The sequence below is a fragment of the Dipodomys spectabilis genome, unplaced genomic scaffold, assembly GCF_019054845.1.
Source record: "Dipodomys spectabilis isolate Male_0828 unplaced genomic scaffold, ASM1905484v1 ptg000297l, whole genome shotgun sequence".
Lineage (NCBI taxonomy): Eukaryota > Metazoa > Chordata > Mammalia > Rodentia > Heteromyidae > Dipodomys > Dipodomys spectabilis.
In genome coordinates this window covers 12,732,660-12,750,097 of record NW_024870974.1, presented here as the reverse complement: position 1 = coordinate 12,750,097, position 17,438 = coordinate 12,732,660, and the positions used below count along the sequence as shown (strand labels likewise).

The 17,438-nt window shown below is 35.8% G+C and overlaps 1 protein-coding gene across 1 annotated transcript in view; it reads left to right on the top strand.

Annotated features, from left to right (window-relative positions):
- Positions 1 to 17,438, top strand: part of Ccser1 (coiled-coil serine rich protein 1) — a 389,496-nt gene that overhangs the window by 261,032 nt on the left and 111,026 nt on the right. The window contains 1 exon segment of the mRNA XM_042701889.1: positions 14,046 to 14,123. Within this exon segment, the coding sequence (XP_042557823.1) occupies positions 14,046 to 14,123 (78 nt within the window).

Sequence of the window (17,438 nt, the reverse complement as noted above, 5' to 3'; positions counted from 1 at the left end):
AGCACTCCTTAATAATAATTGACTTCTCAGAGGACAGCTGTTATAATACAGAATCTCTTGAAGATGTCCTTCTCTGGGCTTTATGTTGAAAGCTTAATGGTTTCAGCAAGTTACTTTTTTTTTTTTTTTTGGTTAGTCATGGTCATGGAGCTTGAACTCTGGGCCTGGGTGCTGTCCCACAGCTCCTCAGCTCAAGGCAAGTGCTCTACCACTTAAGCCACAGTGCCACTTCTGGTTTACTGGTGGTTTATTGGAGATAAACATTTCATGGCCTTTCCTGCCCAGGCTAGCTTTGAACAGTGATCCTCAGATCCCAGCCCCCTAAGTAACTAGCATTACAGGCATGAGCCACCGACGCCTGGCTCAAGAAGTTACTTTTTAAACTTGTTGAACCTCAAAGCCTCAGTGGCAAAGTGGAAGTAATAATGTCTTTTCACTCAGTAGTGGTGAAAAATAAAGTTCTTTACAGCTCATTTAGAATTATTAGCAATAGCCTGTATTAGAAGTCACTATTACATATTTTACTTACTTATATGGGGTTTAAATATTATCAACCAGTAAGTAGTTTTGTGATTTTAGGTAAATATTCAACTTGACAAGTTGATGTATAGCTTTTTGGTCCAATTGCACTACTCAAAAAAGCCAATATTGGGCTGAGAAGGTGACTCGGTGGTGGAGTGCATGTATGAGGCCCTGGGTTCGATTCCTCAGCACCACATAAGCAGAAAAAGCCAGAAGTGTTGCTGTGACTCAAGTGGTAGAGCGTTAGCCTTGAGCTGAAGAGCTGAGGGACAGCGCCCAGGCCCAGAACTCAGGCCTCACTACCCCCCCACACACACAAAGCCAGTATTAATCTTAGAGAGGTAGGCATTATGTTTGTGTGGTAGGTACAGCCATGACATCACTGGTAGCAAAGTAGATGAGAGCTTAAGTGATTTGGGTCGATGTAAAGATGCTCATTCTAGTAATATAAACTTTCCTGATGTATTGTTTTTCCTTTAATAAAAAGAGCCATGATCCGCTGGACGTAGTACTCTTGAGAAATGTATTTGTCACTAAAAACAAAGGAGGTCAAATGATTTTTCTAGATGTAGTGGTGACAATAAATATCTACTGTCACCTATAGTGAAGCAGAAGAAAATATACTGTCACTTCTGTTATTGGAAAACTGTCCATCTCTTTCTTAGCTGTCTCCTCTAAGCACCCTTCAATGGGGAATTACCCTTGTATGACTCAATTTGAAGCTGAGTAAAAACTTCTAAGATAAAGGGCCATCCCCTAAAATGCTAGGTTATTGTTACTTAGTTCAAACTATGGGACAGATGGTTTGAAGCCACTGAAATGCTCACTTTTGCACTTTGTAAGGTGGAATATCTCAGAATTCATTCTCATTTATTATTCTTTGAAGAATACATTCAAATGCATTGGGAATTATAAGAGCTGTGATTAAAAAGAAAAAAGAATAATTTCATAAGAACAGAGAACAATCATTTATATAAGGGGTTGTGAAATTACAGGTGTTTGAAGTATATCTTAATTAAAATAAATTCAGAGCTTATAAAAGCATCTGAAGTATATTGCTTTCAGATATTAAGTAATTATTTGGCAATTGTCACTGTCTTTTAGATCAGCTCTCCCTAATGATAAGTGGAAAGTTAATACCATCACATTAGCATAATTTGATTAGACTGGAATTTAAAATCATATATATGTGTATCTTGTTAGTAACAATTTTTGTGTCATGCCTTAGGGTAGGTATTAATAGAAGCAGGGGCTCAGTCACACAAAAATAAACACAGTCTATTATATAAAGTAAAGACTGGTAAGAACCATCACATTTGAAATGGACATTTAAAATGGAATGCCGTTGAAGAAGGGAGAAATAACCAGAAGTTTGATCATCAAAACTCTCTTTATATATTGCGAGTAGTCAATGGATATTTTAAATAGGAAAACAGTGCACGAAATACAGAATTACATCATAGTAAACTCTAATAATGCATCTTTGTCAACACAAGTAGGCAAACAACAATAAGGAATGAACACGATGGGGCATTTTAATTTTTCTTTCCCCTTCTTCCTTCTCCTTAACTGTTTCTGACTTGGAAGTTACTGTCCTCCGGCTCCTCCTCTTCCCCTTCCCTTCTTCCTCTTCCCCTCCCCGTCTTTACCTGCTGCCTGTTCTTTATCCTCTTCCTCTTATTCTCCTTTCTGCTCCTGCTTTTTCAACTTCTCCTTCTGCTTCATTTACCTTTTCTCTCTCGGTGGCTATAGGGATTGTGTTGAGAAATGGTGTCTGCTTTTTGGAGAAAATATTATCTAAAAGCATAACCTATTACTATTCACAGCCCTCTAGCCCAAACTAGTGCCATAACTCTACCCAGAAGAATAGAATTCCTCATACTTCAACAGAAGTGATTGTACCTGAGTACTAGGAATGGCCACTAAGACCCACGCCTCACTTTGTCTTAATGGGATGGAATAATTGGATGGAAATTCCCAAAATTTGGTGATGGATTTTACTGTACAGTTCCTTGTTTTATTAGTTGCTATATATGTAGATTTTAATATGTGATTCTATTTGATTGTTAAATTTTGGAAGTATTTTTTTAGTAATTTTTAAATAATTTTGACAAAAAGCATATAATCTTTGCCAGGTTATTTTGAACATGAAATTGCAATGGGTGACTGGCAGTCAAATTTCTCAGTTCACCCATGTTTTCCACAGCCTGTGTATATCATAGGTTAGTTAAATGCACAGCAGTAACATGAATTGGTCTTCATTCATTAGTGAGTCATAATTTAAAGTCATAATTTAAAAAAAATTCTGACCAGCTGCTAATAATCTCAGAATGGAAAGTCTTGAAGAAGAAATGAGTAATTTATGCATTGAGAATGGTGTAAAATAGATAAGCCTAATTAAGTTGTTTTGGACTCAGTCTTTTATCTACTAAATATATGTATTACAAACATTTAAAAATTATTAAGTTTTTTTCTGGAGCCAGACACTGGTGGCTTCACTTGTGCAATCAGAGCTATTTGAGAGACTGAGGGTTGGCATTCAAAGCTAGCCTGGACAAGAAAGTCCCTGAGACTCTTATCTCCAACTAACCACCAGAAATCTGGAAGTGGAGCTGTGGTTCAAAGTGGTAGAATGCTAGCCTTGAACAAAGGTCAAGGTTAGGTCAAGGACAGATCAAGGACAGTGCCTGTTCAAGCCCTGTAACTGACAAAAACAAAAATTCTCCTATAATGATTAATTATACTTTTATTTTTGAACTGTTTAAAAGAAAGCAGCTTTCTCATTTGGGTTGAGAAAAAAGTAGTATATTCCTAAAATGAGAATTTAGTATTTTTCTTAGACTAGTAAAAAGTAAAAGTAAACAAACAAAAAATAAAATTATGCCTTAACCAGAAGCTTAATGAAGGATTGCATGTCTGATAATCACCAGAAATTGTCTTATAAGCTGTGTTTCTTTGACTCATATAAGAAGGAAACAAAATAATTGCTATCTTCTTTCAATCTTTTCCTCTAACTCATTCTTCAGCCTTCAGAGGTTAGTAGCAATTACACAAAACATGCTTTCTTATAGCCTCAAGCCCGTCACGTTTTGTTTTGTATATACTCAAGAGATTGAGGAGTGTGATTGATTTGATTATTATGTTTTGAATTAACAGCTTCCCATCATCTTCCAAAATTTGAAATAATGTCTTATAACATTGTCAGAATTAGGAAAGTAGTGATTATCGTTACAATTTTTGCACAACAAGGGACCGTATCTATGCTTTCACTTCTTTTTGGAGATAAAAGAATTTTCTTGTGGAAAATGTTATTATATCTGGGAAAGAATAATTGGCAATGAGATCAGAAAATCTTAGGTTTGAAATATAAACTTTCTCTGATTTCTATGAGCCTTAATATTCTTCTAAAATTATACATACCTATTTATTATTATAGGTTATACATGTATATTTTTTTCATGGATCAATTGGTATATGAGCATAGGTTTTGCCATATAACATCTGCTTTAAAAATAATGTCCTAGCTGGATACCAGTGGCTCAAGCCTATAATCCCAGCTACTCAGGATGCTGAGATTTGGGGATTGTGGCTTGAGGCCAACCCCAACAGGAAAGTTTGTGAAACTCTCATCTCCAATTAACTATCCAAAGAGCCAGAAGTGAAGTGTGGCTCAAGGGACAGAGTTCTAGCCCTGAGTCCAAAAGCTCAGGGATAGTGGCCAGACCCTGAGTTCAAGCCCTAGGACCAGAACAATTAAAAATTAAAAACAAAAATGAAGAACAACAGCAACAAAAAATCCTGCCAGTTACTACTGTCTTTCCTACACCACTTTCATATTTCTCTAACTCTAAAATTCCCTCAACAAAATGCTGAAATGCTAAGGTTCTTTTTTACATTTTATTTTTTAATTGTATTTTAATTGTATTAATTGTTGTGTGTGTGTGTGTGTGTGTGTGTGTGTGTGTGTATGTGTGTGTGTGTGTGTGTGTGTGTGTGTGTTGGTACTGGTGATTGAACATATGGCTTTGTGCTTTATTTTTCACTCAAAGCTCACTCTCTACCTTTTGAGACACATCTCTGTTTCTAGGGGTTTTTTTGTGGTTGTTTTTCTGGCTACCAGAGATATGTCTGTCCAGGTATCTTTGAACTAGATCCTCATATCTCAGCCTTCTGAGTAGCTAAGGAATTACAGAGCATAGCCTACATTTTATATTTTAAATTATGTTTATATGTTATTTTGAGTAAATGAATGTTTCCTGGTTTGGAATTGCAGAATTCAAGGGAAAATGCAGAGCCATAAAAAGCAGTAGGCCAAAGTGATTCAGAAACATTATTGTTGGTGTGAACAGAAATAAACTGTTGGAGTTGTATTTGAAATGTGGACACAGTGCCATCCATTGATAAATCCACTGTGTGGTGTAAGATATTTTCACATGTACATCACTGAAACCCTCAGTCACAGCTTGCTAAACAAACATTCACAATTGTAGCCTCTCCCTCAAACACAGTCATTTCCGCTAGGATTCAGACTCTTTCCAAAACTATCTTGTGAGTGGCTGGTGATGATATCAGCTTTGGGCTACAACAAAATGGCACAGTTGTTGAAGGTATACATGTTTATAAAACAGAGTTGCAGTTACTTTTTGTGCTTTCTAAGGAAGATGCAAATTTTCTTGAAAGACTTCACTGAAATTTTCAGAATTATCCCATTCCTACAAAATCATGGGCACATTTAGGTATGAAATGTATGTCAGGGCAATAACTAAAGCTGCTACTAATAGCTCAAATGTGGATAGAACTCTGTATGGGAATACCCATTCCTCCCATACACAGACCATTTCCAAAAGTGTCCATGCTTATCAAATGTATTTATACATCTCTGGAATGAGTCAACACAAAAGACTCCTATGATTACTCAGGCCCGATCAAGTTCAGACTCTTCATATTAATTACAGTCCTGTCATTGTAATCACTTAAGATATAGTGGTTGAAGGTTTTTCTATTTCTTCACAAGATAGATAACTTCAAGGAGGATGATATGGAAGCCTACTACTATAACAAATCTAATTCATAATTTAGTGGACAAAACCCAATGGCACTGATTCATAGCAACTTTAAGGATCTTCTGGAAAGTGAATACTTTCAGTTGTGGTACTTTGTGATCTTTTTACCTGCAAATCTCTTTGACTCCATTTGCCTGGAATAATGTGGAGAAGTAGCAATTTCTTTTCACATTATCGTAGGAACCTAGAGAAATGTTTTCCCTTGGGACCTCCCAGTTTGATCACCCCCTTCCTCCAGAGTAACATTGATGTGCTTTGAGATTACCTTATAATTAAGGCACACATTCATTCTTGACTGCTCTTTGCCTCACGGGCTCCATTTAAAGATCTGCCTCCTTTACTATGAACAATGTTCAGCTGAAGATTTCCCCTGGAAATTCAGAGTTATAGGATTTCTTTTTTCTTCTGTCACACATTGTTCTTCGTCCATATTCTCCCCATGTCTGTCTACATTTTCTGTGGTTTAGTGTAGAGAATTTGCCTTTTCTAGTTCCCTGCCCCCTGCCAAAGTTTTGAATTGTTGGACTCTAAATCAATCTTGATTATAACCCAGAAACAGGAAGAACCCTTCCAGGCAGAATCATACTGGAATTTTTCTCTGATTTCCAGTTGATCAAACATAACCCAAGCAGAACTCTTTCTTGAAGAACCTGAGACATGCACACAGCTAAAACACCAGTGCTCTCAAAATCCCCTGTCAGTGTTTCAAATGGGGAAGCATTTTGCCAAGTGCTTTGAAACTACTGGAGACAGAGTAGTCACTGCTAAGCTTTGATGGCTCGAATGTAACCATATTTTCTTGTTTTGTTTTCCTTTTTTCTTCTTCCCTTGTTTCTCTTTTCGGTTTCAATACATTAAGCCCATGACTTGTAGCAACCACTTCTGTTGTCAGAATTCTATCAGTAACAGAAACCATCAAACAAGCCACTTCACAAAAAATAAATACATTTTGCCACATAGCTGGATCTAGCCAGGTGTCCATGTATCTTATTTCAAGGTTCAGTTCTACTGGAATATTCTGGGCTATTGTCTTTCTCTGGGACTGTTAGCAAAATAGTTTTCAACTCCTTCAAGCAAGATACTTAGAATGTTTAGAAGAGAAGGAAGAATAATTTCAGCTGTCTGAGTATGAGTACATTATTCACAGAAGCACTTCAAAATTTGTGTCTTGATGTTCAGTATCTCTTGTGTAGAATTCTTGGGAACATATACTTCAGTTGACAGATGGCCAATAAGAAGTAGGTACTTCATACTTCAGGGAAACATCATTCTGGCAAGAAAGAGACTGATGGCCTTATAGAAATACCTGACAAAGTCCCCTGGCTTCTGGTCTGGTCCAGCCCCACTCATTCTGGTTAAGATGACTTTCATCACAATTAGCTCTGTTCAAATAGAGAGCTTGATATTCATGGAGATTTTAAGTTGAAAAAAATACCCACAGATTATTAATGTATATTTTTTCTGGGTTGGTGATTTAACTCAAACTATGAAGTGGCAATAGACAATACTGCTCAATGTCTCAGCTAGAAGGCTGCTGGGGGAGACATATTAAAGACTTCTGTATAACTCCTTACTGCGGACCACTGGCCAGGGCACACCACCCAGTGCTGGCTACATCTGCTTCCACTATTGAGAACCAGGTTATATCCATTTGTGCCTGGATTCTTGGCTAAATAGTCTCTAATTCTGAAAGTATGCGTGTACATTCGCTTTCAAAAATTCATAAATCACAAAAGCACAATATGTGAAGCTTCTGTCAAAACATATAATACTATGTACTATGGAATGCTCACTAATACTCTTTTCAGAGCTTCCTACCTAGCCTATTTTTTAATGGTTGTCATTTAAACAAGTGACTTATAGAAGTCACTTGTTGTATTATTAAATCCTAGCTTTTTAATAAACCAATACCTGATTTTAAAAACTGTAATAAATTTTAGCCTGTAGAAAGAATCAAAAGACCAAGTAAACTTTTCAGGTAAATATCTCTTATAATTCCCCTTCTAGATGGTGTTTTATGGGAACATGTAGGTGTCTCTTGTGAATCTGTTTTCATGATAGTTTTATTCAGCTGGGCACCAGTTGTTCATTCATACCTTTATTCCTAACTACATAGGAAGCTGAGAGCTGAAGTTGTGGATCAAAGCCAGGCTAGACAGGCAAATCTTAGAGGTTCTTTTCTTGACTTAATCAGCAAAAAGCTGAAAGTGGATCAAGTTGTACAGTGCCTGCCTTGAACAAAATACCTAAAGCAAGAGTATGAAGCCCCAAATCCAAGCCCCAGTACCAGTACACACAGAAAATAAAAATTTTATTCATCTATTGAGACAAAGCAATGTATGGGAAACCCACCTAACCGATGCGTCTTTGGAAAATTTAAGTGCTTCAAACAAAATATCTATAACAAACCAATTTTATGAAAAGATCACATAACAAATCAATTGTGCTTTTGAAGCAAAAATCCATAAACTTGGTGACAGATTGCTGACCAAGTGTCACTATCATTGCCAGAACCTGACACAGAAGCAGCAGGGATTTAGACCACAGATTTATTTGCTGGAATGGAAATTAATCTTTAAAAATGATCAGGTGGGATACCTATAGTAATAGGTTGACATTTGAAGTCACAAAGCTTTAACAGATGGCCCTGTGTGGAAGGAATGAAGGACATGTTGGTGCATTTTCTGTGTCTGGAATGAAATACCTAAAGCTGGCAGTTTACAAAGATAAAACATTTATGTACTACATCGTTTTGAAGGCTAAAAAGCTTAATGATGTGGGTTATGTATAGAACCCAAGGCTGTGTCTTTGCATAGTGGATGGCATTATGGAGGAAACCTATAAACAAAATCATGTAGCCAGACAAAAAGTCAGGGTTCCGGGTGAGGTCTACCTCCTTCTTTTAGATCCACCCTTCTCCCATGAACTTCCTCAGGTTCCATAAGGACTATGTGAATCCTTTCTGAGCAGGCACTCACAATGGCCTACTAACTTCCACGAGGCCCCTCCTCTTAAAGGTCCTGGGTGTGAAGTGATGATTGGAAATGATTTCAATTGGTTTAGTGTGGTTTCCTCTTTAAGAAAATTTCCAAAGCTGGAATTTGCAAAATCTTCCTGTGAATTTTTTTCTTCCTTTTTTTTTCTTTTTTTTTAGTTTTACAAAGCCTCAGAAAAAGAGCACTTGCAAACTGTACCAATCCCTGCCAGATATTCCCTCCATACAAAACAGCTCCATTATTCCAGTGTACCTGGCTCTAACTGTGTGTGTCTGTGTATATTTTAATCTGTGAAACGAATTTAAATAGATCATTTTTCAAGAGCTGGCAACCATCCTCGGTTTTACAGAAAAGAAAAGATGTTTGGAAATCAGTTATTTTTAAAAAATCCTACCAAATCTGAATAACAATGGGCTAAAGATTACCAACAACTTTATCCTTTACTTTTGTTTTCTGAGGGTATATCAGAAGAAGGCTAGCATCAGAAAAAAAAAAATGTTGTGGTGTGTGTGTGTGTGTGTGTGTGTGTGTGTGTGTGTGTGTGTGTGTGTGTTAGTGCTGGGGTTTGAACTCAGGGCCTGTGCACTGTCCCTGAGCTTCTTTTGCTCAACACTATCTCTCTCCACTTGAGCCACAGCTCACTTCCAGCGTTTCTAGCAGCTTATTGGATATAAGAGTCTCAAAACTTTCTTGCCCAGGCTGGCTTCAAAACATGATGCTCAGATTTCAGCCTCCTCAGTAGCTAGGGTTACAGGTGGCTACCAGCACCTGGTGATAAAATATGTTTTTATGTGTTCTAAGCAAAATTTTCTTATCCTCATATAGTTTGGTGAACTCTAAGGGCACTGAACAGACAAATTATTTAACCCAAAGACACAGCACTTTGAATAAATATAATGTGAACTTGCTTAATTCAACAGTTTTAGAAAGCTCTAGCATAAGTTATAGATTCCGTGAAGAGAAATTAAAGAAATTTTCTGAATGCGTCTAATACAATGTTGCATTTCAGAGAACTACTCTATAACCCCATCACTAGCCTGTAGAAATTAGGTAATAGCACCTCATTTTTATTGCACATTTTCAATTTGCCAGACATCACATGGGAGTCCTAGAGACTGGAGCTGCAATACATTTGTTTTTAATATAGTGGGGCTTGAATTCAAGGACTGGGAACTGTCCCTGAGCTTTTAGGCTCAAAGCTAGTGCTTTTGAACAACAGCTCCACTTCTGGCTCTTTGGGTAGTTAATTGGACATTAGAATCCCAAGGACTTTCTTGCTTGGGCTGACTTTGAACCACTATCCTCACATCTTAGCTTAATGAGTACCTAGGCACCTACTTGCAATAGATCTTAAAAGCGCTCTTTATTACTTTGCTTTTTGGGTAGCTTCATGTAGGGTCAACAATGAGCTACATATACCATAGTGGTCCCTAGACTGCTGTCTCCAAGTGATGCTTTCTCCTTCTTTTTTTGTGTAAATGCACTCACTACATGGTTGTCTGCATGGAGACACAGCATTGTCTAGCTATGTATATCTCATACTGCCATTTGTTAAGACCCAGAAGTTAGGTGAGCGACAGAGAATATTAGATCTTGAAAGGAGTAAGGAATGCAACTCTTATACTCTTGTTTACATAGTTGACCATGGAAAGGTAAAGCCATTGTGATTGTGGATAAGCTCTTGTGAGATTTGTCTGTCATCACATGATTTTTGTTAGCTCCATTAGATAAAATGCCTACCTGTCTCTTTGTTTCTCCCATTTCCTGATATGCAACCAAATATATGTCTCTGTGTGTGTGTGTGTGTGTGTGTAGTATTCTAGAAATAATATTTGCAATTCAAAAGAATTTTCTTGACACTATAGCATTAGATTTTCATCATAATTAATGCAAGTACTATTATATATGCATACATTCATATTAAGGTTTATTATTTAGAAATAGACATGAAAAAGGTCTAGGTAACTTACATCAATAAATCAATTCTTCATTATTTAAATTCATTAAATCATAAATTTTGAATTATAGTTTATAAATGTAAATTTTTTACTTGAAATGAATATATTCCACCATTAAAATCCATTAGTACATTCCTCAAATATTACAACCTCTACGGGTTCCTTATCACAAATATATGTCAAATATGAACGACACGGTCAGTCAACTTATAGGAAGTGAATATTAAAGTTGGATGAACATCATACTGATTTTCTATGTTCATTTCATTTTAAGGGAAAATAAATTATGGTTCTAGTCAAAGTGAATAATTTCTGGAGATAAATGCACCTGTATTTTGTGGCTAAATTTAGTTACATCCACATTAACTGATTAGCCTCAGACAAGCTATTCCATGTTTGACAATCATTTTTTAAAGCCTCTTATTTATAATGAACTTATTAGACAAGATAGATATTCTAATATGATATTTTGCTTTAATTAAAATTAATGAGAAATCACAGATTTTTGTGACATTACAAAGGGAAGACTACTTTAATCCCATTGAGTTGAATGTGCCAAAATAAAAGCTTTCTAAAATACACAATTGGTCTTATTCATATCCAGATTCTCTAATTCAGTTGTAGAACAGACAGTAATTGAATTATCATTGTGGATTCTGTGTTGTAAACCTAAAAAGCACAATAATCTGTTCTCAAGTTCACTTACAGTCTTCACAGACAGTAATGGAAACAATTTCATCCTGATATCGCTAATCACTAAAACCTAGCACTCAGCACATTTTGTGTGCCAGCTCTGTTTTTTTTTTTTTTTGCCAGTTTTACCTCATTAAGTCCTGCCCCCCATGATAACCAATTAGAGTAGACATTATTATTATCTTACAGGACAGAAAATAGCTGCCCAGAGCGGACAGTTTCACTTACCTGAATCCACACAATAGTTAAATGGTGACCTGTATGCATTCATCCTAATTCAAGTTCCAAAAGCTCACAGGAAATAGGCACATTCATTTTATAATGTACTTCTGCTCTAAAGATGAATAGTGCTACTACTGAGAAGATACATAGGATTGGTTTTGATCTCTCTAATACTGCTGAGCCATTTCTCTTAGCATTTTCTTTTTCTGAGACACAAAATTTTATGTGTTCATTCAATCATTCAGCAAGTATTGTGTACATGCTAGACTTCCCTATATTTAGAATTTAAGTGGAAAACCACAGTTTTCCCGGCAAGATGCCTTCAAGCTTGCTGTTGTTTCCAGGACTGAGTAATAAGAAAGGGACTACTGAGAAGAAAGGATTCAACAAGCCTGGAGTTCTGAACTCCAAGGTGCTTACCAATGAATCACAGCTTCCTTTGTGAGAAATGAAGAGATTCAAGGGGAAGCAGACTTCATTCACTTATTTGAATGTGCGAAGTGTTTATCCCATGCCCTATTACCTGCTTCTGTAACAGGATGTCAAAGGAGCATCAGGAATCTGAGTTCAATCTTTAACTCAGATGAGGAGTTCTTTGTACTGGGCCTACTTCAATAAATTTGACCAATCTAGTCACATTTCCTACTTGTTCTATTCCCTCCACACAAAAACTCAAGGCTTCTTTTTTTCTTGATAACTACTTATACTTGGTATCTGCTGTTTTACCTTCCCAGTTTATTTTTGATTAAAATATATGGACGTCTGAAATACCAGGTTGAAACCCTTTGGTAAAGTTAATACAGACTTAAAAAAGAAATGAACGATGTGGACGTAAAACATGATCTGCTGGGGGAGTTGCGTACCAGCAGGAGCAAGGAAGGGCACGCAGAAGGTGAATGAGGATGAAGGAGGCAGAAGTCGTTTATTGGCATAGATGAACTAGAACAGTGGAACTTGTTGAAATCACTTTGGTAGGGGGAAGGGAAATACAAAACAGTAGAGGAGGTTAGAGAGAGAATGACATGGAGAATTCGATTGGATAAATTATGTGCATATATGGAAATTTCACAGTAAAACTTACCTTTCTGCAACTTATGCATGGTGATAAAAACCTGTAAAAAATCTGTTAGGTTTTTCTCTTGGTGGGGGAAGAGGGCAGTAAGAATGATAAAGGGGGGGAGATTGTTTGGGATTCAGTTTTCACATAAGTAAAGATGTAACAATGAAATCACCTTCTGGCATATGAATAATATGTAAGTTAATAAAAAGTCTTAAAAAAAAGAAAATTTTGAGTACATATATTGCCAGTTTTAAAAATCCAAATAATAATGTACGTAAAAAGTAAATTCATTTGTCTTTTGATAACAAGTTTTATCACCATTGTTCTTTGAACAAAAGGGAAAAATGGCTTAAATTTGAGACTTACATCCAAAGGGCTTACTATAATTTTATTTAAAAGAATAAATATATTGGAATGACATCTAAATTATAGATCACCATAAAAGCAAATGAAATAAAACATGAAGATACTTTTATTTGATTTTTTGGTATGTTTTTCTCCGCTTGATAATTAAGTGCAGTTTATCAAATGCTGTCATGTAAGATTGAATTGTTTTCTTAAAAACATTTATATCTGGATTGCCTAAGAGCCATAGAATTAAAGTGTCACACTGTAAGATGGATTTGAAAGTTACAGCCAGAAGAACGTTTTAGCTTAGAATGACATTTAAAGAATCAATGTTACATGAGGCACAAGTTGTAGTTTGCTTTCTAAGTTTCTGACAACTATAGAAGATATCACCCCTTTATAAAGGGTTGCTATGAAGATTGATTGAAAGTTCATTTTCTTGTGGGAGTTCAATTAACTTTCATCGGCAAAGATGTGATGCAGGATTTTAAGTGTTCGCAACTATATGTTATCTCTGCCTCCTAAACATAGTATTGGCAAGAACAAGATACTTCAATAAACTGCAGACTATCATGCTGTAGGTAAATATCAAATGACTCAAGGTTATACTCTGGTCTGTCACCTGTTTAAGTAGTCATGAGAAATCTCACATTGAGAAAAGCAGTTTGAAGGATAGTGTTTTCCTTTTTCTGCAAAAACTTACACATTTCTTATGTAAGACTCCTACAGTATCTTACTTAGTAAGAAAAGCTTTGTTTGTCTGTTATGCCATATTGTTTGATGGTGAAATTTAGCAATTCATGTTATCGTACCTATTATCATATGTACAGATTCACCTACAAGTCTTTGTAATGATGACAAAATAAATCATATGGTTGAATACTCAAAGAAATAAACAAAAAAAGTATAAATGAAGCACTGATAATGCTGTATATCAATATAACCCCAGAGATGGCCATTACATTTAATGAACTGTACTTAATAGGGATATGGGAACAAATAATTTACTTTCCCAGCTAAGTACTCCTTTCCATATCAGGAATGATTGGATAAATCATCCCCATTTGAATTTTGCTATGTCCATTTGGCTCCGTTTATTTTTCACAAGAAATCCTGGGTTCTGAATTAGGAAGAAGAAAAATGGGTGCTAGCTTGTTCTTCACGCCGTTTTGTTTCTTTGCAGAGTGCAGAGCTGAGCCCAGCAAACAGCATGGCGTCCCTTCCGGTCAGTCCTCTTACTGAGGAACCACTGCCTTTCAAGGTAAAAAATTAATGCACATCAAGGAATTGCTTTCCAATGTTAGGTTAGCAGTTCAGACTAGCTTGTTTATGCATAGATGGCTAAGCTAAATTGGCTTAAGACTTTTAACATTATTTTTTGTTCCATTTTTACCCTATTGTTTCCTTTAGGAAGATGTTGAGAATGATTTGTAGAATAATCATTTGCTTTATACATGTGATACTGGCATTTTATTATATAATAAGACTCACACATAGACTGCGCAATCCAGCCTTCTTCAGTTGTTACATTTTTCTTTTCTTTGTTCTCTTTCTTTCTATCTTTTTCTTTCTTTCTTTTCTTTTTCTTTTCTTTCTTTTTTTTTTTTTTTTTTTTTTGGTTGGTCATGGAGCTTGAACTCTGGGCCTGGGCGCTGTCCCTAAGCTCTTCAGCTCAAGGTGAGTGCTTTACCACTTGAGCCACAGTGCCACTTCTGGTGGTTAATTGAAGAGTCTCATGGACTTTCCTGCACAGGCTGGCTTTGAACCCTAATCCTCAGATCTCAGCCTCCTAAGTAGCTAGGATTGCAGGTGTGAGCCACTACTAAGCCTGGCTTAGTAGTAACATTTTTATTAGCAGTGCTACTTCACCAATAATAATATTACCGTTAGCAAGTAAAAGTTAGCAGCAATGTTCTCTTTCTTTCTTTCTCTCTTTCTCTTTCTTTCTCTCTTCTTTTCTCTCTTTCTTTCTCTCTTTCACCTGGGGCTGTAATAGGAGGCCTAGGTACTATTCTTACACTTCTTTGTGCTTAAGGCTAGCACTCTACCACTTTGGGCCACAGCACCACCTCTGTTATTTTGAGTGGTTAATTGGAGATAAGAGTCTTATGGGTACTTCTCTGCCCAGGCTGGCTTCCAACCACAATCCTCAGATCTCAGCCTCCTGAGTAGCTAGGATTATAGGCATGAGCCATTATGCCCAGTTTATGATGTTCTTTTTATTGTGTTCATTTCCCTAACACATTATATTTTAAAAAGCCTTTAAGATGAGAATATTTAAGTGATTAATTAGTAACATTCTCTAATTTGAAAGTTAGACTTTGCAAAGAAAGAGTCCTGCTAAAAATTAAATGATTTACTTTAAATCAAAGTTTTCTTTAAGATTAAATGATTTCCTTTAAATCAAAATGTGAAAATCAACTATTTTATGTTTGGATGGTTGGATTCCATTAGGAATTACTGGAAATAAAAGTAATCTCTAATAGTGTGAATAAAACTTACAAGTTTGGGCTGATACACCAAAATATAATAGTCATCATGGCTAAAAAATACTGTGGTTTGAAGACAGTAATACACAATTTTGGGATGACTTTCTTGGCTTTTGTATTTTGTTATAACATTATTACTCCCTAGTTTTTACTTTTCCTTATGAGGAATACATATGATTAGACACTGTAGTGCTCCCATGTGATTGGCATGAAAACCCTAACCCTCAGTATTTCCATATTGCTAATGTACAAATTTTAGAAGTCTACCAGTTCCATTGAAGGTCATTAATTTTTACTGATGGATATCTTGTTTGCTTAATGATAGACAAATAATTGGCATTTTAAAATATCATTTCTCTACCAAATGTAAAATATTGAGCAGTATCCTGGTTATATTATATATGGAGAAGAAAATAATTTGGCAAATTGAGATCATCATTCTATGCTTCAAATTTCAATGTTATTGCTGTTTCTGTCTTATCAGGGCAAAATTTATAGAACAGTCACAGCATGAGCAAGACATTAATTGAATCTTAAAGTTTCAGGAGAGGCTATTTTTTTAATATATTGATAAGGACTTCAATCCTCAAAAATGAATGTGTTTTCTTTTAGTAAAGGTTAAAAAGAAATTAGATACATCCTAGAATCTGCTGATGTAATGCTATTATAAATATAATTATTCTTGTTAGAATCTTTCATCTAAGAAATCAATATTGTTTTTTAATTAATGTAGGCGATTTTATAAGCAATTAAAACCTTCAAGTACATATAATATGTAACATTGCCTTTCAAAGACCAACACACTTCTATTCCCTTTTAACTTAATTATTGTATGAAAAGAATATTAGTTAAATTTTTAAAGTATCACAGAAAAATGATCCCACTTGACTTTAAAAGTACCTAACATTCATTTTCAAATTATGAAATGAAAGTCTGGCATTTGCTTATTTGATCTGTAATTTATAAATTATCATTTTATAACTAAATAATAAGATTTTATTTTTACTCATGTGAAAAAACTGCAGTGAATATTTTAAGCAGTACTTTAGTAGTACAGGACATTATTTTCACAAAAATCAGTTGAAAACTACTTAAGGCATAGAGGACATTATAGTTTGTTACAAGTCTATCAGGAAAAGTATCTGATACACTAATTTCTAGCTGTCTAACACTTTGTCTCAAAGTACGATGGTCAAGTATGATACTTGACTACCATGATAACTACAACAGTAGTGTATTATATATTTTCTGTTTAACCAGTGGCATGGCCTTTCATATGAAAATAATTCCATATATTTTGTTGGGCAGGGTTATTTATCACAGTGACAAATACCTGAGAGAAACAATTCAAAGGAAAATGGTTCATTTTGGTTCATGGTGTCAGTGACTTGGGCCATGGTCAGATGGCTCTGTGCTTCCTGTCTGTGGTGTGGTCAGACATCATGGAGGAAGACGTGATCTGCTTGAGCAGAGCTGCTCAACTCATGGCAGAGAGGAAGCAGAAAGGAAAAGCATACAAGGAGGGGTCAGGGTCAACTTGCACCCTTCTGGCACATTTCTCCATTAACCTTCCTCTCCTCGATCCATAGTTACGTTTAGACTCTTGCTATTTTGAATCCATCAGTGGATTAGATCATTGATAAGGTCAGATATCTCATTATTTACATATCTTAGGATATTACCCACAGATCTACTTTACTAATGTCCTAGGCACTTCTCAATCAACTTAAGACTAACTATGAAGGTTTCCTAAGATATACAGTGATTCCAACACCCAATCCAATCACCACCCACCCTAATATTGGATAAGCCAAGCCAATCATCTGAAAGATAAACATTGTTGGCTGGTTGAGGGACTTCATTTTCCACTTTCTTTGGGAGGAGTAATTTGATTAGTGAAAGAAAGGCATTCTTCCCGCTTCTCGGCTCTATTTTGGAAGCACTGCTAGAACAGTTGGAGGAAGATATGTTGACTTGGCATGTACCGTAGTGTTTTGCTTTCCTTGATTGCTGATTTTAAATGAATGGGAACAACATGGCATCATTCCTCTAAAATATTCATGAAAGTTCCAGGTCATTCACTTAAG